Below are 22,043 nucleotides of genomic sequence, written 5' to 3'. Positions count from 1 at the left end.
TGATCACTTTCAATCGCGAGGAACTGCACGATCTCAAAACCTAGCTAGATCTGTGATTACCTCTGCCGCCGGATACCTAGGTTAGCCGCCACATCAAATAACGATACTGATGGCGCGCACAGGCGACGACAACCGACGCTACGTGAACCCAGATCACGAGGAGCAGCACTACCGGAACAAGATCCACGATCGCATGCGCCGCCGGGTAGCTAGGTTACCCGCCCCGCTAGGTTAACCACTACCACTGGCGCGGCGGCAGTTCGTTCGATGTTGCCGCGAGTGAGACTAGAGGGGGGACGCGGGATGCGGTACCTGTGCGCGCTCGTTGGAGATTCACGACGTTGTCGCGCCCGCTGTCCGACGAGATCGCCGGCGACGAGATAGCCGCCGCTGGAGATCTACTACGTGACTTATGGAGCTGCGTCAATGCTCGCGAGATTGATGGAGCTGCTCGAGTGAATGATTGGATTCGGTAGGTCTTACGTGGACGTGGGGTCGTGTGATGTTTTTTTTTGGACCAGGGTACTGTACGTATACGGTCTGGGTTATACAGGGCTAGACAGGGCTTGAATCTGGGCTGCGGCGGGCCAGGAAAAAAACAAACTCGCGGGGACAAAAATACCCCTCCGAAATTAGGTTAGGGGGAGCACCGGAGCAGGGCTCGGCTAGGCATTACAAGAATAGCATGACTCATCTCAACACCGGAGTTGCTGGCACGCTGTAAGAACATTCGGTGTCCATCTTAATCCATCTTAATCATTCCATGCACCTTCATAACATAAAATCAATCAGGCACTCACCATATTCTCTGGTTTTAGTGGTTATCTCGCACCCGAGTACGCCATGACGGGGCACCTGACGGAAAAGGCTGACGTTTTCGCATTCAGTGTCGTGGCACTGGAGATCATCGCAGGACGCCGGAACTTCGATGACAGCCTCGAAGAAGATGTGGTGTAAAAAACGTTCTTATATTATGGAACGGAGGGAGTATCTTCTTGGATGTGTAAGCTTTCCAAGACCTCAGAATAAATCATCTACATCACTCTCTTTATACTGGAAAAGTAACCTTACCACAACTGGCAGGCCTGGCATCTGCACGAGAGCCAACGGACACTTGAACTATTAGACAGTGAACTTGCCGAATTTGACAAGGAAGAGGCTGCGATACTTATCAATATTGCTCTTCTTTGCACCATGGGCCTACCCCAGCGACGCCCACCGATGTCCAAGGTCGTGTCCATGCTCACGGAAGACAACGAGGTGACTGACGTGGACACGACCATGAGGCCCAGCTACGTCCCTGAATGGCAGCTCAGGAGCTTCGGCAGCAGCTACGTATCAGGGTCAGGGTCGTCGGCTCAGCAGTCCTCAGGCAGCCAAGTCAGCGTGCCGTCCAGCTCGAGCAACAAACACGGGATCCACCGGGACACCTCGCCGCTGGCTCTGTCGCCTTGTTCTAGTGGCAGGATCGACGAGGGAGCGTGAATGCCCGTGCCTGCAAGGCTGCGGATTCTGGTTCGAGATGAGAATCTAGATCTTGTCCTTTCCAGCATCGGGTCCTAGTAATTTCTTCGTGCTATATGTTCATATTTGGTTAGTTTTTCTGCTCAATTTAGGTTGATTTTTGCTTTCTCTCACAAATACATAGACATCTCGCTCTTTGATTCATAGAATTTTCAAAAGACCTTTTGAGCACTCTTTGAATTGAGAACGAAGGTGGGTAAGCGTCTCTACCTTTCAGGAGGCCACATCATTGTATTTGTATGTGCACAATATGCGAGAGTTTTACAAGATCAGAATTCATTAGATTGGAGTGCATGTAAAGTCGCAACACATGCATCTTTGGCCTTGTTTGTTTGGCCTTTAGGAACCAACTTTTGGTAGGCGCAGCGCACTTGGCGGTGATGAAGTGTGAGGCGGAGTTGAGGGAGGTGCGGGTTGCACAGGAGGACAGGGGAGGGCGCATTGATGAGAGGTGGATGTGGACGTGCTTTGGGGCATTTCTGCCTTCTCACCAGCTTCCACAACTATGTTGTCAAACAACTAACTTTCATTTTTAATGTAAACAACTAACTTCCATCGCAGTCGCCTCCTTAGCATAGCAAGTTTACAGCTGCTTTGGCCAAAGCCGCAGCGCAAACAAACAAGGCCTATATCTCAAGAATGTCGGTTGGTTACACAGCGTCACGAACCTCTTTCGACTGGTAATCTCCTTTTTTGGTGGTTATCCATGCCTCTATCAAATTTTTTATCTTTGTGATTCCATCTTCTTCTCCGGAATTAGTACCGGAAGTTTTGTATTAGAAGTTTCATTTTGTGGGGAAATTGTGTTGGAAACTTGTTATTTGTGCTTACCAACATTCTACGAGGAATTTAAATGACGAGAGATGTTGAGCATTGTTATCCAGTAAAATGCAAGTTCACGCCCTCCGTACATTTAACTGGTACAATTACATGGGGAAATTGTGTTGGAGTATCAGTTTGTAGTCAACAATGGCACATTTCTTCTTCTTCAAATATGCTCTTAATCCAACAAAATAACATGAATCATCAGTATATATTGTATATGTTAGCAGCAAAAAGTGATCCAAAAATGTCTCGTTGTATATCAAAAATGTTGCTAGGGTAGCTCGTTAAAAAGTCTGTAGAGCGTTTAAAAAAGTTACATGAAACCGACAACAAGCTGCACAAGGGAGCTGCCAAGTTGGTTCACAAAATTGAACCACAGTTATATGCCCAAAGGACTGTATATATCTTAAAAGAAAAGTTGGAGGATCAGTTCGCAAGTGAAGCTCCAACACCAACAGGACTGCGTTGTAAACAAATCAGGGGGCTACAAATAGAAGTAAGGATCCATATGTAAGCGTTCACAAAGGAGCGAGGGCGTGGAAGTAAGATACCAGGGCCATATGTGTGAGAAGAAAAAGGACATGCGCGCAAAATCCCAAAAAAATGCTTCCCCTCTAGTTGCACATGCAGCCGCCGAGCACGAGGGGGGAGAGAAGAGGTGGTTGGTAGAAGAAAACGTGGGATGAAATGTCCTCCCACCAACCGCTTCCGCTTATATGCAGGGCACCGCAGCGGTGGCGGCGCCCTCTAAAACTTTTTAGGGGCCGGGATGCAGGTTGATCAGGCTGGTTTTTTTACCCTAACCCATATTTTGATGGTTATTTTACAGGTCAGGGCAGGACATGGGGTTTGCTAGAGTTGCTCTTATAAGCTGGGTCGAACTCGCTGAGATAGCCGAGGTGGGACTAATACATCAGCGGGACTGTTGCCTGGCCGCTCTCCAGCACCAACCTCGCGTGGGCTGCATCCTCTTCCGCGACCCTAATTCGGTAGACGGGGGCCCAACCGGGCATTTGGACTGTAATAACTGAGACCAAAAAATCTACTAGTCGGTGCGCTGCCGCTGCCGCCCGCCAGTCCTGCCACGGCCGATGATCCGGCGTGCGAGCCGCCGCCTCCTCCCGGCCGTCTCTCACCACACGCATCCGCCCCGCGGCGACCTCGCGGCCAACGCGGCGCTGCAGTGGCTCGACGACGAGCTCACCTCGCTCGCCCTCCCCGAACCCGGGCGCGGGCCCGGGGTCGACGCGCACGCGTGCGCCAGGCTGCTGCAGGGCTGCGTCGCGCGCGGCGACGCCCGCGGCGGCCGCGCCGTGCACGGCCACGTCGTGCGGGGCGGCGGCCTCGACCTCTTCTGCGCCAACGTCCTGATCAACCTGTACGCCAAGCTCGGGCCCTTCGCCGGTGCGCGCAGGGTGTTCGACGGGATGCCGGAGCGGAACATGGTGTCTTTCGTCACGCACCTCCAGGCCCACGCGCTGCGGGGGAAGTTTGAGCAGGCGACGGCGCTGTTCCGGAGGCTGCGGCGGGAGGGGCACGAGGTGAACCAGTTCGTGCTCACCTCGGTGCTGAAGCTGGTTGTTGCCATGGACGCTCTGGGGCTCGCCTGGGCCGTGCACACTTGCGCGTGCAAGCTGGGCCATGACCGGAACGCCTTTGTCTGGTCTGCGCTGATCGACGCCTACTCCATGTGCGGGGCTGTCGGTGATGCAAGGCGCCTGTTTGATCGGATCGTGGGTAAGGATGTCGTTGCTTGGACTGCTATGGTTTCTTGCTATTCTGAGAATAACCGCCCGGAGGACGCGCTTCAGGTTTTCCGGGAGATGAGGGTAGCGGTTTCTAAGATCAACCCCTTTGCACTGACCAGTGTGCTCAGGGCTGCCGTGTGCTTGTCGTCGGTGGCGCTAGGCAAAGGTATCCATGCCTGTTCAGTAAAACGCTTTATGATGCTGAGCCTCGCGTTTGTGGTGCGCTGCTTGATATGTATGCCAAGTGTGGGGGTATTGAGGATGCCCGCTTGGCTTTCGAGATGGTTCCCCATGATGATGTGATACTTTGGAGTTTTATGATATCCATGTACGCACAGAGCAATCAGAACGAGCAGGCCTTCGAGCTGTTCATCAAAATGATGTGGTCTTCTCTGGTGCCTAATGAATATAGTCTATCAAGTGTTCTGCAAGCTTGTGCTAATATGCCCCTCTTGGACCTAGGCGAGCAAATTCATAGCAATGCTATAAAGATTGGTCATGAGTCTGAGTTATTTGTTGGAAATGCACTAATGGATCTCTATGCCAGGTGCAGCGACATGGAAAGCTCACTCAAGATCTTCTTATCATTGCGGGATGCCAACGAGGTGAGCTGGAACACAATTATTGTTGGTTACAGCCAGTCTGGTTTTGGAGAAGATGCTTTGACTGTATTCCGTGGAATGCGTGCTGCTCCAGCACCTTCAACTCAAGTTACATACTCAAGCGTGCTCCGGGCTTGCGCAAGCACAGCATCCATCAATCACGTTGGCCAGGTTCACTGTTTGGTTGAGAAATCCACATTCAACAGTGACACCATTGTAAGCAATTCACTTATTGACTCATATGCAAAGTGTGGATGCATCAGGGATGCTTGCAAGATATTTGAAACTCAGAAAGAACATGATTTAATTTCATGGAATGCCATAATCTCAGGATATGTTGTTCATGGACATGCTGCACATGCCCGAGAACTTTTTGACAGGATGAACAAAAATGGTATTCAAGCTAATGATATCACTTTTGTTGCTCTCCTGTCTGTCTATGGCAGCACGGGTTTAGTGAGCAAGGACTCTCTCTGTTTAATTCTATGAAGCTTGATCATGGCATCAAACCATCCATGGAGCATTACACTTGCATTGTTAGGCTTCTAGGACGTGCTGGCCGTCTGCATGATGCTCTGAACTTTATTGGAGATATCCCTTCAGCACCATCTGCTATGGTTTGGCGTGCATTGCTTAGCTCCTGTATAGTGCATACAAATGTGGATCTGGGGAGATTTTCTGCAGAGAAGGTGCTTGAGATTGAACCACAAGACGAGACAACTTATGTCTTGCTATCAAACATGTATTCTGCAGCTGGAAATTTGGATGAAGTTGCTCTTTTGAGGAAATCAATGAGGAATATAGGTGTAAGGAAGGAGACTGGTCTTAGTTGGGTTGAGATGAAGGGTGAAGTTCATGCCTTTTCAGTAGGGTTGGAAGACCATCCAGATATGCGAGTGATACATGCTATGCTAGAATGGCTAAACCTGAAAACCCATAGGGCAGGTTATGTTCCTGATACTAACGTAGTGTTGCATGACGTAGATGAGGAACAAAAGGCTCGCATGCTGTGGGTGCATAGTGAGAGATTGGCTTTAGCATATGGGCTTGTGATGACACCGCCTGGACATCCAATTCATATAATGAAGAATTTGCGCTCCTGCTTGGATTGCCATGCCATTTTTAAGGTGATATCCAAAATAGTCAAACAAGAAATTATTGTGAGAGACATCAATCGCTTTCATCATTTTGACAAGGGAACATGCTCATGTGGTGACTATTGGTGATGTTCCATTGTCCATCCATGTATTGAGGGGAGCTGCTCATTGATTTGCATCACCTTTAGTAATACTGGATTGCTGGTTGAAATGATTATGTTGATGATTTTCTGGACGTAAAAGAGCACTCTTTGTTCAGGTGAATCATGTACCAGGTACACTTTGTGAACTAAATTCTGTATTGATCTCTCAATAACATTTGTATTCATCAATTCTACCTTAATGTGCTAGGTTGGCATCAATCAGCAGGATAATTTGCAAAAAGAAATATGCTTGCTTGATCTGGACTGAGCAAAGGTAAACATGCAATAGATCCAATGGTTTTTTCATGGACGTATCTCATTGTGATGTATATGTACCCTCTCCAGAATGTTTTTCTTTAGAGAAAATGCAAAAGGCTTGCGTCTCGATGTATTGAAAAGGTAGAAAGGATAGTACAACCCAGGAGGGCAAGATACAACACACACTAGAAAAGGAGAGAGAGAGAAAGATTAGTGCACATCCCAATCAACTGGGATTAGAACACGCAACCGCAGAGCACCGGCACAAGCCAAATGGTGGGCCTTATCCCTGATTAAACCTGATAGCCCTCTCCAGAATGTTACATTGAAGGATACAGAAAACATCAATTGAAGGATATAGAGAACTTCAGGTTTTGTGAGGTTTCTGGTGAAACCCTCTGATCATGAAATTGCCTTGTCATGATCAGTGAAGATTAAAGCGAAGGGGTTGTTTTGGCTATGATAGTGTTATGACCGGGATATTAGGGGCTTAGCCCAGTGGGTTGTGGCCCAAGTTATCTTATCGTTATTAGGGGCTTAGCCCAATTATCTTATCGTTATTAGGATCGTTTGCTTAGGAGTCAAGTAAACCTCTCTATATAAGGAGAGGAGATGTATCAATCTAATCAAGCAAGAAGCAATCATATTTGCTCGGCTAACTTAGGGAGCCGGGAGACCTAACCCTAGCCGCCTCCTGCCCTTGCGCCAGCCTCCTCCCTCGCGCACGACGGCGCCCAGCCGCCGGCGTCCGCGGGTTCGTCCACGTCCAGCACCCTCCTTCCCCTACAACCTCCGGCCTAGACCCGGTAGAACCTTAGTTTCCATGGTTCAGGACTTCGCCGACCGTTTCCAGGCCCTGGCATGCCACGTGTCGGGCGTGACGGCGCAGCAGCGGGCCGACCTTTTCGTTGGTGGACTTCCAGATAACATCCGCGTGGACGTGGAGCTTCGGGGACCCCAGGATCTCCAGACGGCCATGTACTACGCCCGCGCGTTCGAGCGCCGCGCGGTGGCCATCCAGCAGGCATCACCGTCCCGGGCCGCTGGGCCGCTACCTTGGCCGGATGTTCCGACTCAGGGTCGGCCTGCTCAGGCTTCCGCGGCACCCCTCGCCGCGATCGCGGCGCGCCCGTTCCGCCGGCTCACCTCGGCTGAGCTACTCGAGCGTCACCGCCAAGGATTGTGCTTCAACTGCGCCGAGCCCTACACGCCCGGCCACGTCTGCCCGCGACTCTTCTTCCTGGAGGCTGCAGACTACATTGAGGAGGACGCGTCGCCGCCGATCTGGCCGCCCCAGCTGTCGTGAAGGTGTTTGATGCTGGTTGATCACCTCGAGGAGTTCAGCAAGCGCTTCCCCACCTTACAGCTCGAGGACGAGCTGTTTGTGCAGGCGGGGAGAAGTGTTATGACCGGGATATTAGGGGCTTAGTCCAGTGGGTTGTGGCCCAAGTTATCTTATTGTTATTAGGGGCTTAGCCCAATTATCTTATCGTTATTAGGATCGTTTGCTTAGGAGTCAAGTAAACCTCTCTATATAAGGAGAGGAGATGTGTCAATCTAATCAAGCAAGAAGCAATCATATTTGCTCGGCTTCCTTAGGGAGCCGGGAGACCTAACCCTAGCCGCCTCCTGCCCTCGCGCCAGCCTCCTCCCTCGCGCACGATGGCGCCCAGCCGCCGGCGTCCGCGGGTTCGTCCACGTCCAGCACCCTCCTTCCCCTACAACCTCCGGCCTAGACCCGGTAGAACCCTAGTTTCTACCAGATAGCAAAAGAGATTAGAACATTTCATCTTTCTCCGGATGACAAGGATTTAGTTGGCAAACTGTGGATACTGCCTTTATCGATGATTTTCTTGGGTATCCTGAAATGGATCAGCGAACTGAACACCATTGTACATCACAACAGACAATAGAAGGGCACCTTCAATTTGTTTTCCTGGTTAGTGCTGAAGTTTTGAAAAGTTGACCAGGTGCGAATATTGAAGCTCACTGAATTAGGATCGATGAAACATACATAAACGCTGCATATTTGATGTTTCAGAGATACTTACTTTTAGATAAAAATATTATCACTAAGATTGGGAATGTACTGTCCTAAGTTAAAGTTCAGGAATGTAGGTGCATATGGTATAACACATGCGAGAGCTCTCCCCCCTCCCCTCCCGCGACACCCCCGCAGGCGTCGGGGAGGAAACCCTAGCCGCTGGACTTCTTCCCCCTCCCGCATCCTCTCCTCCCCTGCCGCCGCCACAGGGCGCGACCAGGCGAAGCCCGGCCAGTGCAGGCGGCGGCGGGGCTTCTCGCCCCTACGCGCGTGGGGGTCGGTGCGGGCCGTCCTCGATGGGCCTGGGCGTCGCGGTGGCGCGGCGGTGCTCCACCCGGTGCTGTCGACAGGCGGCAGCATGGTGGCTCCGTTGGTGCGGCTGGCTACCTCGAGCGGGGCAGTTGGGCAGTGGCTGAGGCGGCATCCTGGCCCTGCGTGGATCTGGCGGGCGGCTGCACCTGCGTCACCGGCGTGAGCGGTGCTGGCTACTGCGGCCGGTGCAGGCTGCTGGTGGCGGGTGGTGGTGCGGGCCGAGGTTGGGGATGGCGGCCATGGCGGCTTGTCCAGATCTGGCCTTGCGGCGCCGCGGGTCGCTGGCGGCTGTCCTGACCGGTGCCCTCTCGGATGGTCGGGGTGGCGGAGCAGTGGCGGTGGTTCGGCCCCCTCCTCCTGGTTCATGGGGTGTTCGACTTGTGGTTGGCGACGCGTCTGACGGGTGGAGGGGCGCTCCAAGGGATTGGCAGGGGTGCCTTCGGGTCTTCTTGTTGCTAGGGGTGGCGACGGTGACCTGGCCCCGGTTCGACAAATGGCGCGGCGGCTGCGGTGTGGCCGGCATCTGCCTGTGGCCTCCCCTTGACCTGCTCCGGCCGGCGGGGCCCTGGTCTTACCAAAAGGGCCTGCTTTTTCGGCCTTAGCGTCAGTGCTTGATGTGGATGGGGGTGGGATGGTCTTGGATGCCAGGGCGGCGGCTCTGGGGGTGCGAGCGCAGGGCTCGTGGGCGGAGCTCATGCTCAGGTGCTGCCTGGTGGCCATGGCCGTGTGGGCGGCGTGGTGGCTGGGGTGTGAATATTGGTGGCGGTGGTGCGGCGTCCGTACCTATGTCGAGGGCAATGAGTGTTGGCTAGGGTGAAAATCTGACCTGCCTTCGGGCAGGCCGGCAGCGGCGATGTTCGTTCCCTTCTTGAAGGTGTAGTCGCGGTCCTCATTGCCCGTCGTGTTGCTCCAAGGGAATCCCTGATCCTCGGTTCGACTGGTGGCGGCACTCTGGTGTCGTGCCCTTCCTGAAGGCACCGTTTTGGAGCTCACGGGTTGTCATATGCAGCTTCGTCTCTTCGCGTTGGCGTGTTCACGGTTGAGGACCCCGTTAGCTCTTGTAGTGGCAGGGGTAGTGTTGCTGCGCTCAGCGCTGTTGTATCCGCCTTGGACGTGTGCGTGAGTTGGGGTGGTGTGAGTTTGTATCGAGTTGTTGATGGTTGGTGCTTTATGTATAAAGCGGGGCGAAAGCCTTTTTCGGTAATTCAGTAGACGGCCCAGCTAGTTTCTCCTCCACCGAATTCGATGCCGGCCTCTTCGTTCATTTATTTCTTCCCGTGGTCAATTCGCATCAGATGCCGCACAACAACGGTACTCGATTCAGATATGGAAGTTTGCTAGCGCTGGTTCATACTCTTCCTGGAAACATGCTCCCGTGAAGTGGACAGGGACTCAATCGTCACTCTTGCCACTGGAGCCAGGATCCTAGCCGCTGCCCAGGTGACCTCCCCGGCAGTATCCAGATTTCGGAGGAGACATCGCAAAACCTCTCCGGCGGCCGGCGGCCGGCTGCCGGATCGGGGGCCAAACCATCCTTCTCAGCCATTGGTAGGTCCTCCCTCACTCAACATGGCGGTGAGTTCGTCCTCCTCATCCTTCTTTTTTCCTTCGCTAGATCCTCTTACAACATCACCTGCAAAGAAGGATTCCTTCTCTTACAACAAGGAACAATTAAAAGTCAGCACTCGTTATCAAAATTAAAAGAGAAGTGGGGAGGAGAGGGTGAGAGGCCCCTTACCTAGATTTCATCAAAAGGAGCGGAGCCAAAACCTGCTCGTCGGATGGAGTTACTGAGTTCTTGACAAACTTCAAACCCAGAAAAGACGGAGAGAAGCAGATGCAAGCCATTGCCATTGCTTCAATCACCATCTTATTCCGAGCCAACGAAATTGCCCAGCATATGCCAATTATGACTAGCTCCCAAGTTTTTTTTTCGCCGCACAATCTGAGGTTTACCATTGACAAATACATCAGCTGGATCAGAAATTCCATTGGACTGAATCCCAAGAAGGCGAAGGATTTCCAATGGTCCTTGAGTGGTGTAGCGTCAGGTGAGGAGGCACCGTTTCACCATCCGCACATCCGAAGGGACAGGGACCTGAGCCCAGAATGTTTGTTCTGTTTGAGCAGAAGCGAGCTGACCTTCTTGTTTGGAAAAAGTATGCAACTTGTATCTTTGTTTGTGGAAAAATAACAAAATCGTGTCTTTCTGTGGAAAAAGTATGCAGCTTGTATCTATGTTTGTGGAAAATAACCAAATTGCACCTGTGCTGAGGCTTAATAAGAATTCAACTCTGATTTGTTTCCATGTCAAATGTAGGAGGACAACCAAGATGATTGGCTCAGCAAGTTGCCTGATGAAGTTTTGCTCAACATCCTCCAGCGACTTGATGTCTCTGATGCCGCAAGAACCAGCGTCCTCTCCAGACGTTGGAAGCAGATCCGTGCTATGGTGTTTGTGCCGCTCTGATCTGGGCATGTAATAGAGCTAGTTATTTTGGTGCTGTCAGGTTTTCGCCCCATAGCACTCGTTTCGATGGCGGGCGAATGTGGTGTGTTTCCTGGCAGTGCGTTGAACTCGCTACCTCTCTTTCTTCTCTCCTGGATGTTTCCTGGACAGATTGTATTTCCGTTCTATGTAATGGAAAGGGGGTCAGCCTGGTTCAAAAAAAAAAGATCCGTGCTATGCTCTCAAAAATTGTCATAACAGATGATCTGTGCTTGAAGCAACCAGGAGCTTACTTAAAAGAAGGGCTGAAAGTCTACATACCATTCACCTGTTGCGCGTTGGATTCTACTTGGGAGATGAGTCTATTTTCATTGGCCATATTGTTGCCAACACCATAGTAACACAAAAGGTTGAGTTTACAATCTTGACAAAGGTGCGTATAAAATGTACCAACAATGACCTGCTCACTTATGGGAGGCAGTTCGTGTCTTTCTTTGATTCGTGTCCAAACACATTTGGTGGTTTTTCACGCCTCGCGCTAGAGAATTTGAGGTTAGGTGAATCAGATTTCCCCAAAATTTTCAGTATATGCAAGCAACTGGAGTTCCTCAACATCCACCGCTGCAACATGGGGATTATGTCTTTGCTGGAAGTGGAACACCAGCAACTCAGTGAATTAGTGATTGTTGTTACCAGTTTTAAGAGAGTTGAACTTAAGTGGGTACCGAAGCTGACAAAAGTGTAACTTAGGCCCTGTTCGAAGACCCGCCACTCCACCACTCCACTTCCGGAGCTGGAGTTAAAAAGCACGGAGCTGAAAAACGGATGCTCTGCAGCTCCTCGTATTTTAGGAGCTGGAGTGACTCCAAACAGGGCCTTAATCGTTTTAAATCTCAACATGACCCCTTCTGCTCTGCTCCAGACTGTGAGCACCGGTGGAGAAGAACAACTTCTCTAGTTAAGTGTCGATACAATAATTCTCGATAACCCACTCACATGCGGCAAATTTGACAAATTTGACCTATAGACGAAATCAAATCACAAAATGAACTGTCCGTGAAACTATTTCACGCGGCTGACCTTTTTGTGTGACGCCCGACACGAAGGCGCCACACTACACTGTGCAACGCCTTACAGATAGGCGCTACACGGCCAGCGTCGCACCCGTGTGATCCGAAAATTACTAAGTCGGTGTGCAGCGCCTGAGAGCTAGGCGTCACACTATACAGTGTAGCGCCTAGCTCCTAGGCGTTGCACTAGTGCAGCGCCTGAGAGCTAGGCGCCACGGGTCAGCCGCGTGAAATAGTTTCACGGACAGTTCATTTGATTTGATTTCGTCTATAGGTCAAATTTGTCAAATTTGCTCACATGCACCGGTCCTAGTAATACTCGCGGCACGCATGCCTCACGCACGCGACGCACCCTGACTATGCGGACCCACTCGTGATTCCTCTTCAGAGCGCCTTGACCCCGTCAATCCTGGACTGGTCGTGACTCCGTTGCCCTCGCTGTCCAGTGGGGCCGCTGTGACAGGTGGGGTAGCCGTGGCAACCGTGACAAATATCCTCCCCTGTTTTCCTTCAGATTTGGAGGCAGCGGCAGCACGATTCAGGTACATGAATAAATAGAACAACGCCTCTCAAGTGATCAGGTCGAAACACGTTATGAGCACGCCACTACCATGAACGATAAATCATTTTTTAACTTTTTTTCTTCCTTCTCTTTTTCCCTGTAATTTATGTACAGCAAGAATGCTCGTGCCATGGGAAGGAAGGGGCGCAGGCATCGACCCCGTTCGCCAAGTAAAGAATGGGTGTGGTGAAATCAGTGTCAGGTCAGTCAGCCAGTGTGCTATCTACTAAATATGGCGCCAAAAATGAGCATATGCACAAGGGCGACGGCGACACCGGTAGGCACCAGGCCGCTATAGTGTCGCGGTGACCCGTTCACGTCGAACTGCCCCGTGTTCACGTACTGGTTCTTCCCCGATGAGGAGGTGACGTTGACCGACAACGAACCTGACAAAAGCAAAGGAAGGCATTGTTAGCAACGCCAATCAGCATGGGCGTGAACTAGAAAAACTGGTGAGGAGGGGTTTGAGCTTACAGTCGTAGTCCGCCCAGCCCATGCGCATGTTTCCCAAGTCATACACGAATATCTTTTCCTTCAAAACAAGATCTGCAACAAAGGGGGCCAAATAGTTAGCAAGAAAACACCAGGAGTGGGAGATGGGCATTGCATCATTCTTGGGGCCATTCACACTGACTATACTCGGTTAATAGCTGCTGTGAAGCTAGTACTTAGGGATTACAAGTCGTTCAATGTTTGCATGAGGTAAATAGTCAGTTTTCATGTTGGTTCAATATTAGGGGTTAAACCAAACGGCATGAAGTCACAAGGCACATCATTTTCCTAAAGCCTGGATAGATCTATCTGGCATAGTTATGTTCATATCTGGTGCTACTATTGAAATTTCTGTCAACAACTTAACTTAATTCAGATATCCATAACAGAATTGCTGCCTTAAAGTATAACAGCCATATGCGGAACTTATAATGGCTAATACAGGCAACATGACTAACCTCCAAGTATAGTGATTCCCTGGCTCCTTTGCCAGCCAATGCACCACAATACATTATTATCCTACAAGCATAATATGTTATTATTTCATCCAAGGCAAGTGCACCCATAAACAGTTATGTAGACACACAATTGCAAAGAAGTTTAGCAATGATGGCATCAAAAGGCTTGTTCGCATACACTGGTAGCCTGCTGCAGAAGATAGTTCTCTGGCTTCACTGTCATTGCAACACCACCTTTAAAATACAGTGTTGCCGTAGGAAATGACGAATCAACACTAATAGAGAAGCAAAAGAACATTTGTGAGTAATTCAACATTCTGAAAGACATGCGCTGCTAATTTCCTTAGAAAGAGAAAGAGGAAAACCTGCCGCTCGTAACAAAACATTGTGTCCCCTTGCTGACAACAGAGCGTGCAGATGGAGAGACTGCGGCAGCTATCTGCAGGCATCGATCAATAGAACTAATGATGGTATATTTAAGTAATGCAAACTATTCACATATTTGTTGCTCCATAAAATAAATGATGGAATGTGTCATTTGGAGTTTACCGCGCTAATAAATGGATCATAGGCACCATCGACAAGGTATACTAATGTCGTTCCTGAATCCACAATTGTTCCTTGTGTATTTGATGTTGCAAACAAGGAAGAATCAATGGGCAGCTTTTGACCACTAACAGCAATGCTTTCCAGATACAAGTTATAATGAGGCCTACATTTCATTTAAATACAAAAACAGCTTAGAATCAAAATGTTTCATAGTTTATTGCCACTAGAAATGTTATAATTCACAAGAAAAAAAATCTAGCTATATAGTTAGCCTCTCATAGGGGCATACTTAGTGTTGGAAAATTAAATATGTCCAAACAAATCCACCTAATAAGTACTTTCAGAAGAAAATAAAAACTAGAAAAGAATGATGGAAGCTGTTGCTTTCCACCCATACCTACCAGTTACAACAACACGGGTGACTACTGAAACAAAAGAGAACATGCAGAATTCCGAAGTTACACACTCGATAATTTCAGGAAAAGGAACTTACTGTGATGGAACAAGTGGAGTAAATACTAATCCTGGTTCAACGATTTCACCAAGGACAAGAATACCACCACCATTATCTGAACCTTTCAGGCAATGGGAGAATGTTTTAGGGGATACACCAAGAGAGTACAGTTGTGAAATGACAGACAGCTCATGCTGTCCAAACCCAAAAATTCCATCAACTGCCCTATCTGTCTTCATCAGGTCACCTGACTGTGAGTTGCTACATCTATTAAAAAAAAAGATAGTTACAACAACGAAAATATTATTGACCCTGTTAGGCAACAAGTTTCAGTATCAAGGTGAAGACTGCACAAAATGGAAACCATAAACAGTTACTTTATAGCAACGCATGGTTTAATCAAACTAAGATCAGCACAAAAATGCAGACTCATATCACTAAGAAAAAGTGAAAAACCATTCTGAGGCTGAGACTTTGGAGTGTTTAGATACATGTTAGAGGATAGCCTTTTAATCAGTCGACATTAAAGGATGTCCAGGTACTAGTCATATGCCAACATATTTTGGCCAGAGAATGAGAAAGAAGACAAGTATAACCATTTTAACATTTGTTCATGGTGACCATAATGGAAATTGACTTTTATTCCTAATAATAACTGTTCTCTGGATATCAGAGCAACGAAAAGAACTATTCTTGCAGTAGGTACTAGAATCCTGCTAGTTGCAGGACATGCATTTTGTTGTCATTAGATCCATCAACCGTGCTAACCAGATCAAGGAAAAGGACAGACCCAGTGCTAGAAGCTCCCACACCAGGTGGGGTCTGGGGAAGGATTATACGAGGCAAGCCTTACCCCTGCACAGTGCAATGCAGAGAGGCCGCATCGAACCCAGGACCTCTTGGCACAAGTGGAGAGTACTTCACCACTGCGCGAGGCCTGCCCTTCGCTAACCAGATCAACAAAGTGAACAAATTTTATCCACACCTGTGCCACAAAGCAGCAACATGCAAATGGTTCGCATTATCAAGGAGACAAGAACCCACATCATGTCAACGCTTTTACCTAGCACAGTTGTTGCATGACTCTAGCCATGTTTCTAATGTCATGACGTATCTTAAGTAAATGATCATCAATTGTAAATGCTAAGTTTTCATTATCTAATAAGGGATTCAAAAGGTATAGGAGTCTAGGGAATTGTACCCGAAAACGACGGACGCAGAAGAATTGGCAGTCTGCTCATTCCCCATGACAGTGTCGAAATACATAGTGTCGGACACATAGTATCCTGACGTGCCACTTCCATCACCATACGTGAAAGTGTAACCGCATGGACTGCTTGGGGAGTCCGAGGGTTGGCAGAGTGCTTCCCCTGTCTGGAGGGCAGCTGTACACCTATCATCTGAGCATGGTATCCTGGATGATGTTGATGAAGAATCAGGGTTGAAGAATTCCAATTGGATCTGAAAAGCAAACCAAAAGGCAGTAATCCATCAGAAGGAGCTTAGATAACAAGTAATCCCATCTCAAGGGAGAAAACTATTCCAAAAAAATAAGACATTGGATAATGATTGACTCACATTGAGCCCACTAGATGTCGGGCAACCTGTGCAAGGGCTGCAAGCAACCCACAAGATATCACTGCCGGTGTCAATTTGGACAAAGTATTCCTTTGCAGGGTTTCCCAATTTTACACGTGTAAAATAGAGCCTGTAAAATAGAACTTTAGCATACAATACTTACAAAAGAGTGTGCCTATTACGCTATAGGTTAACATGAAGCCCTTGTACTACCAACTAACAGCATGCCCAGTTGCAGAATGAAAAATGAATGAATTGATGAGATGATAATGCCTAAAAGAAGGTTAGTTAATCAGAAAACAGCAGTAAATTGAGCAACAAACTGACTTTTGCATCCTAACCAATTTGAGAATCGGCCAAAAGAAACATAGTGCGTAACTGACTTCTGCATCCGAACCAATTTGAGAATCGGCCAAAAGAAACAGAGTGCGTAACTGACTTCTGCATCCGAACCAATTTGAGAATCGGCCAAAAGAAACAGAGTGCCTAACTGACTTTTGCATCCTAACCTACTTGAGAATCGGCCAAAGGAAACAGAGTGCGTAACTGACTTCTGCATCCAAAAACAGAATATTGCTACGTAAGGGTGATGGATTAAACGCATGATATTCAACAGTCTAAAGGGAGTATTATCAATCACAACTGATATGTGACAAGGGTCTATGCAACTAAAACATAAATCCTATAGCATTGTGGCGAAAACAGAATTGTTTCATTTAAGACTGGCACATGGCAAGTAAAAACGGGTGCCAATCCATCCATTATCTATCGCTTGGTGGTAGTAAAGCCTCTGCATGTACTGGCTCTAAACCGTGTAACGAAATGTGTATCTCTGCACGGCTACACCTTATGGACTAACAAGATTAATGTGCAAACATAAGGTACATGAGAGAGGGAGAAATCCAAAACTGCATCTTCAACGGAAGGAATTGACCTTGAAGCAAAAGCAACCTAAGAAAATTAAAGAAACTGTGATGGGCAGAGAAATGTGTGGAGACGTAGGATCCAAGAGAAGCAAAGCATAGGAAAATGAGCTGTTTTTCTCTCAACTTGCAGGCAATGAATTATTGTGGTGATTGGTACAGGCAAACGCATCAGAATTGGACCCCCGCAATGAAACAGGTAGAACAATGAAGTGCACGAAGAGTCAAAGACTTGGTGATATTTTCAAAATAAAACGATGAATCAAACGAACCTAATAAGAAAGAAAAAGAAAAACAAGCCTGGTTTATTGCAAGCAACAATTCAGCTGCCAGACCGCATGTGTTCCTGAGCAAACATCGCCGGAAGTTTGGCAAAATTAACTAGTAGTATAAAGTTTGCAGAATGCACGCAATATCCACCCGCAAACAAACTTACTGAGTACGGCCATCAAACTACGTATCAATTATTTCAATGGTTACGACTAGAGCTGAGTAAACAGAAGGAATGTAACTGTCATCAATTACCCAAAAGAAATTTCATTTGCCACAATCGTTCAATCCACCAAGCAAGGAGACAATTTCAGCTCAACGCCCAGAACCAGAACATGTTGGAATTCCCAACGCCTCCATCGATCGCACACATGACCAGCCAACCCACCCGAACCGAACCAAGCCAGACGAAACCAAACCAAAGCAGGAGAGGAAAACAAAAAGGAAGAAAAAGCGAAGCGGCTCACCCACCCGACCATGTAGGGGTTGGCGGAGCCTTCGACGGGGAAGTCGACGACGCCGGCGACCGCGGGCCCGCCCCCGAGCAGCCCCCTCCCTTTGTGCCTTGCCCTGTCCCGCTCCCTCAGGTGCTCCGCCGGCACCCCCCTGTGCGGCAGCGCGCGCTCCAGCGTCAGCGCCGCCGGGAACGCCGCCGCCGCCCCACCGAACACCGCCGCGAGCGCCACCAAGGCCGCGGCGAGCGCCACTTCCGGCGGCCTCATCGCTCAAGAGAGCCCCACGCCTCACCCCCTGCCCCGACGCGGCGAGGCGAAGGGGGAGCGGAGCGCACGCGTTGGCACGGCGGCTGCGCGTGTGGGCGTAGCAGCTCTGCACGGCCCTTTTGGCGGTGGAGGCCTCGAAACGGGCAATAATTCGGCGCCGTAGCCCGTGGGACTCCCCTGGTCCAGCAGTCCGTCCTGGCCTGTGAAATGCGGCAAGTACAGGGGGTAAAAGCGGGAACGGAGGGATGGGATTACGTGTGGACTCTCGGCGTGTGCCCCTCTCTCTCTTCTCTCTCTTCTGTTGCGCCGCTTTAATAGGAGGGAGGGGCGGGCGGCCTCCTTTCCTCTTCGGCCGCCGTCGCCTCCTTTTCCCGTCTCCTCTCCTCTTTGGCCGCTCCCTTGCCTTTCCTTTCTCTGCCATTGACCAAAGCCATGGGTTTGCTTGGTTTTGTTTGGTCTCTTCATTCAAACATGGGCTGCTGCTGCTGCTACATGGTGATTCACATAAATCTATCTGATATACTAGATTACAATTGATTAATTAATTAATTACAATATAGTCGCTATGTGTTCCTTTCTGTAGACATGATGATCAGACTGATGATGGTGGCATGTTGAAATATCCTACGAATTATTGGTGTGCATAATGTTGGACCAGATTGCGATGTCTTCGGTTTTGTAACACACGAGGTATTTTGTAATAATTTTGCTTTGGTAGGCATTTGAGTACATCGATATTGGTTGTCAGATGCGTCATCCTTTTGAACAAGAGCGATCGTACCGACCATCATAGGCGTGCTTAATAATTGACAGTGGTAAGTGCTGCTAAGATGACTATAGAGGGCCACTTGGAGTTCGTGCAGATTTCTTAATGCAAGGCACAATGTTGTTCACTTGAATCCACGGAACTTGCACCGGTTTCAACATCTTTTAATTAATTATACGTCATCTCTTTTTTTTCGAACAGAATTATACGTCAAGTTAGATAGAGGAAACAAATCAAAATGGATGTGGTCACTTAGGATTATATGTTTTCTTATATTCTTTTTGACCTTTGGCGTAAGATGCGATTTACATGACGGCAAAATAGAAGGAGGGTGGGGCTGTACCGTTGTAGTGTGGCTTTTCTTCACACCGTGTGCCAAACAGCGCAGCCCTATGTAAATATAAGTTTAAAAGTAAAAATAAAACCGTCCACATAGGTTTTGGGAGATTCGTAAATTCTAAAAAAAAGACATACAGGGTTTTTTCAAGTCATGAGCATACGTGATAAAAGACACGACAAGTGTACATCTAAAGTTCCATGAACAAAATCATCCGGCCTGCAGGACATAATGTTTATTTCTCTTGCTTGGATATATACCATAACCTTAATATTGCCCGTCATCACCGTATTTTGAAGCTTCTAGTGCAATTTAAGTACAAATTGAAAAAAGAAACTCAAAGTTGGCATGTATTCGCGCTAAAACCTAGCAATTACATCATAATCTACAGACTGCTGGAAACATAAGCACATTTTTAACTAATCTAATCCACGAGTAAACAGTAAACAGTAAACATGGCAAATAAGGTATGCATCTCATATTGATATCTAAGCATGTGAGCACATACAATATATAAAATCAAAACATCTATGAACAACATATATACGGCCAACACATGAACGAGCAAATAGGGACTGAACGAGTCATATCCTCCACTTGGCTAGGTCAACGCGGCGACGATAGCAGCCTTCTTCTTGGCGGCTTCATCGTCACCCATGGAGTCGATGTAGGGGAAGCAGAGGCGGGTGGAGAAGGATCTCAAACGACAGGGTTGTGCAAGAGGGAGTAAGTGGATTAACCATTCCTGACCGGCCAAAATAAGCTTCGGCTCGACTCATTCCCGCAACCCGCAACCAGCGGCGCCGCATGCGCGTCGTGCCGAGGCGAGCGGCGGAGGAGGAGGAGGAGGAGGAGCGCACGCGTACAACTCCTCTTCCCAAGCTCCCAATAGTATGTGGTAGAGCATCCCTTATAAAGGGGTCTCACTCTCACTCCACCAGCAGTATGGTACTAAACTTTCCACCATTTGTCATGCACTAAAATGGGCCTTAGAGATTAACCATGCATTATTGTCTTATACGGGCCTAAGCCCATCTATAATCCAACACAGACATGCTTAGTTGCTTTTTTACGAGCAAAAAAATTGCTTAGAAATGAACTTGAAAAATGAAACATTATGCTTCAGGAACTGTTACTAGCGCTCAGTGTCATGTTAACCGCCTGCACTACTTCGAACGAAGCTTCGTAAGACACTCCGAAGCACATAAAAAACATGACACCACTAAAACCATTCTTTTTCATAGGAATTTCAGAGGATTCGAATCCTTAGAAATATTTCCTATGTTGGCTGTTTGATTCATATGATTGAATCAATTTTTTGCAAGGATTTATTTATACTAACTTTTCATAGATTTATAGCATCCACTCTTTTTTAAAAGAATCCTTAATTTTTTCTACGATACAACCAAACAAACCAAAATCATGTAGGATTAAGATGAGCATGTCATTTTAATCCTATATTTTTTCTATCTTCGCGTGTTTTTAGAATTCTACTGTAGAAGGCTAGGGTTTGGCAATGCAACTCTCGATATATTGATCGGGTGCAAGTGCACGTATATATCATGTACAAGGTGGGCCTCAACCTCAACTATACAAAGAATAAGAGGTGGGCCAATAATACAAAATACATGTGCAAACCATATATTCAACACCCCCCCCCCTCCGGCAGTCGAAGCGTCGCCAGAGACGCAGAGACTGGACTTGAACTCCTCAAAAACGGGAATAGGCAATACTTTAGTCATCACATCTGCGAACTGTTGTGCTGTCGGAACATGTAGAACCTGAATACGTCCAAGGGCCACATGTTCGCACACAAAAATGAATATCAAGCTCGATGTGCTTCGTCCAGCGATGATGAACGGGGTTGGCGAGAGGTAGACGGCGGATACGTTATCACATTATACCACCGTAGCCTGGGAGACGTCATGACGCAACTGTTGGGAATCGTAGCATAATTTAAAATTTTCCTACGCTCACCAAGATGCATCTATGGAGTCTACTAGCAACGAGGGGAAAGGAGTGCATCTACATACCCTTGTAGATCGCGAGCGGAAGCGTTCCAATGAACGTGGATGACGGAGTCGTACTCGCCGTGATCCAAATCACCGATGACCGAGTGCCGAACGGACGGCACCTCCGCGTTCAACACACGTACGGTGCAGCGACGTCTCCTCCTTCTTGATCCAGCAAGGGGGAAGGAGAGGTTGATGGAGATCCAGCAGCACGACGGCGTGGTGGTGGATGTAGCGGGTCTCTGGCAGGGCTTCGTCAAGCTTCTGCGAGAGAGAGAGGTGTTGCAGGGGAGGAGGGAGGCGCCCAAGGCTGTAGGTTGCTGCCCTCCCTCCCCCCCTTTATATAGGCCCCCTTGGGAGGGGGGGGGGCGGCCAAAACCCATCTAGGGTTGGGGGGGCGGCGGCCAAGGGGTGGAAAGGGGTGCCTTGCCCCCCAAGGCAAGGGGAAAGTCCCCCCACCCTAGGGTTCCCAACCCTAGGCGCATGGGGGGAGGCCCATGGGGGGGGAGGCCCATGGGGGGGGCGCCCAGCCCACTAGGGGCTGGTTCCCTTCCACTTTCAGCCCATGGGGCCCTCCGGGACAGGTGGCCCCACCCGGTGGACCCCCGGGACCCTTCCGGTGGTCCCGGTACAATACCGGTAACCCCCGAAACTTTCCCGGTGGCCGAAACTTGACTTCCTATATATAATTCTTCACCTCCGGACCATTCCGGAACCTCTCGTGACGTCCGGGATCTCATCCGGGACTCCGAACAACTTTCGGGTTTCCGCATACATATATCTCTACAACCCTAGCGTCACCGAACCTTAAGTGTGTAGACCCTACGGGTTCGGGAGACATGCAGACA

At 48.8% G+C, this 22,043-nt stretch overlaps 1 protein-coding gene and 1 pseudogene across 2 annotated transcripts; one reads left to right on the top strand and one right to left on the bottom strand.

Annotated features, from left to right (window-relative positions):
- Nucleotides 1–3,349: 3,349 nt before the first annotated feature.
- Nucleotides 3,350–11,251, top strand: LOC109761436 (putative pentatricopeptide repeat-containing protein At5g13230, mitochondrial; annotated as a pseudogene).
- Nucleotides 11,252–12,684: 1,433 nt separating this feature from the next.
- Nucleotides 12,685–18,516, bottom strand: LOC109761428 (aspartic proteinase 36). 2 transcript variants are annotated; one of them, XM_073510767.1, is made up of 11 exons: nucleotides 18,159–18,516; nucleotides 16,507–16,606; nucleotides 16,166–16,295; nucleotides 15,789–16,048; nucleotides 14,627–14,854; nucleotides 14,134–14,296; nucleotides 13,950–14,023; nucleotides 13,763–13,859; nucleotides 13,585–13,645; nucleotides 13,109–13,180; nucleotides 12,685–13,020 (listed from the first exon to the last, which is right to left on the bottom strand). In XM_073510767.1, the coding sequence occupies exons 1-11, from the start codon at nucleotides 18,499–18,501 to the stop codon at nucleotides 12,854–12,856; spliced, it is 1,695 nt and encodes a 564-aa protein (XP_073366868.1). In that variant the 5' UTR covers nucleotides 18,502–18,516; the 3' UTR covers nucleotides 12,685–12,853. The 2 variants fall into 2 exon arrangements, with proteins under 2 accessions (XP_073366868.1, XP_020175833.1); XM_020320244.4 differs by lacking the exon at nucleotides 16,507–16,606 and having other exon boundaries at nucleotides 17,830–18,502.
- Nucleotides 18,517–22,043: the final 3,527 nt, after the last annotated feature.

The sequence above is a fragment of the Aegilops tauschii genome, chromosome 3, assembly GCF_002575655.3.
Source record: "Aegilops tauschii subsp. strangulata cultivar AL8/78 chromosome 3, Aet v6.0, whole genome shotgun sequence".
Taxonomy (NCBI): domain Eukaryota; kingdom Viridiplantae; phylum Streptophyta; class Magnoliopsida; order Poales; family Poaceae; genus Aegilops; species Aegilops tauschii.
This window is presented reverse-complemented; position numbering and strand designations above follow the sequence as displayed.

Bases quoted from the DNA above. Each gene is read 5' to 3' on its own strand.
- LOC109761428 (XM_073510767.1), bottom strand. From the start codon at position 18,501: ATGGCAGAGAAAGGAAAGGCAAGGGAGCGGCCAAAGAGGAGAGGAGAC. The intron at 13,646-13,762 runs GTATGCGAACAA...TTATGCTTGTAG, and splicing joins TTCTGCAGCAGGCTACCAGT to GATAATAATGTATTGTGGTG. The intron at 13,021-13,108 runs GTAAGCTCAAAC...TGCTTTTGTCAG, and splicing joins GGGCTGGGCGGACTACGACT to GTTCGTTGTCGGTCAACGTC.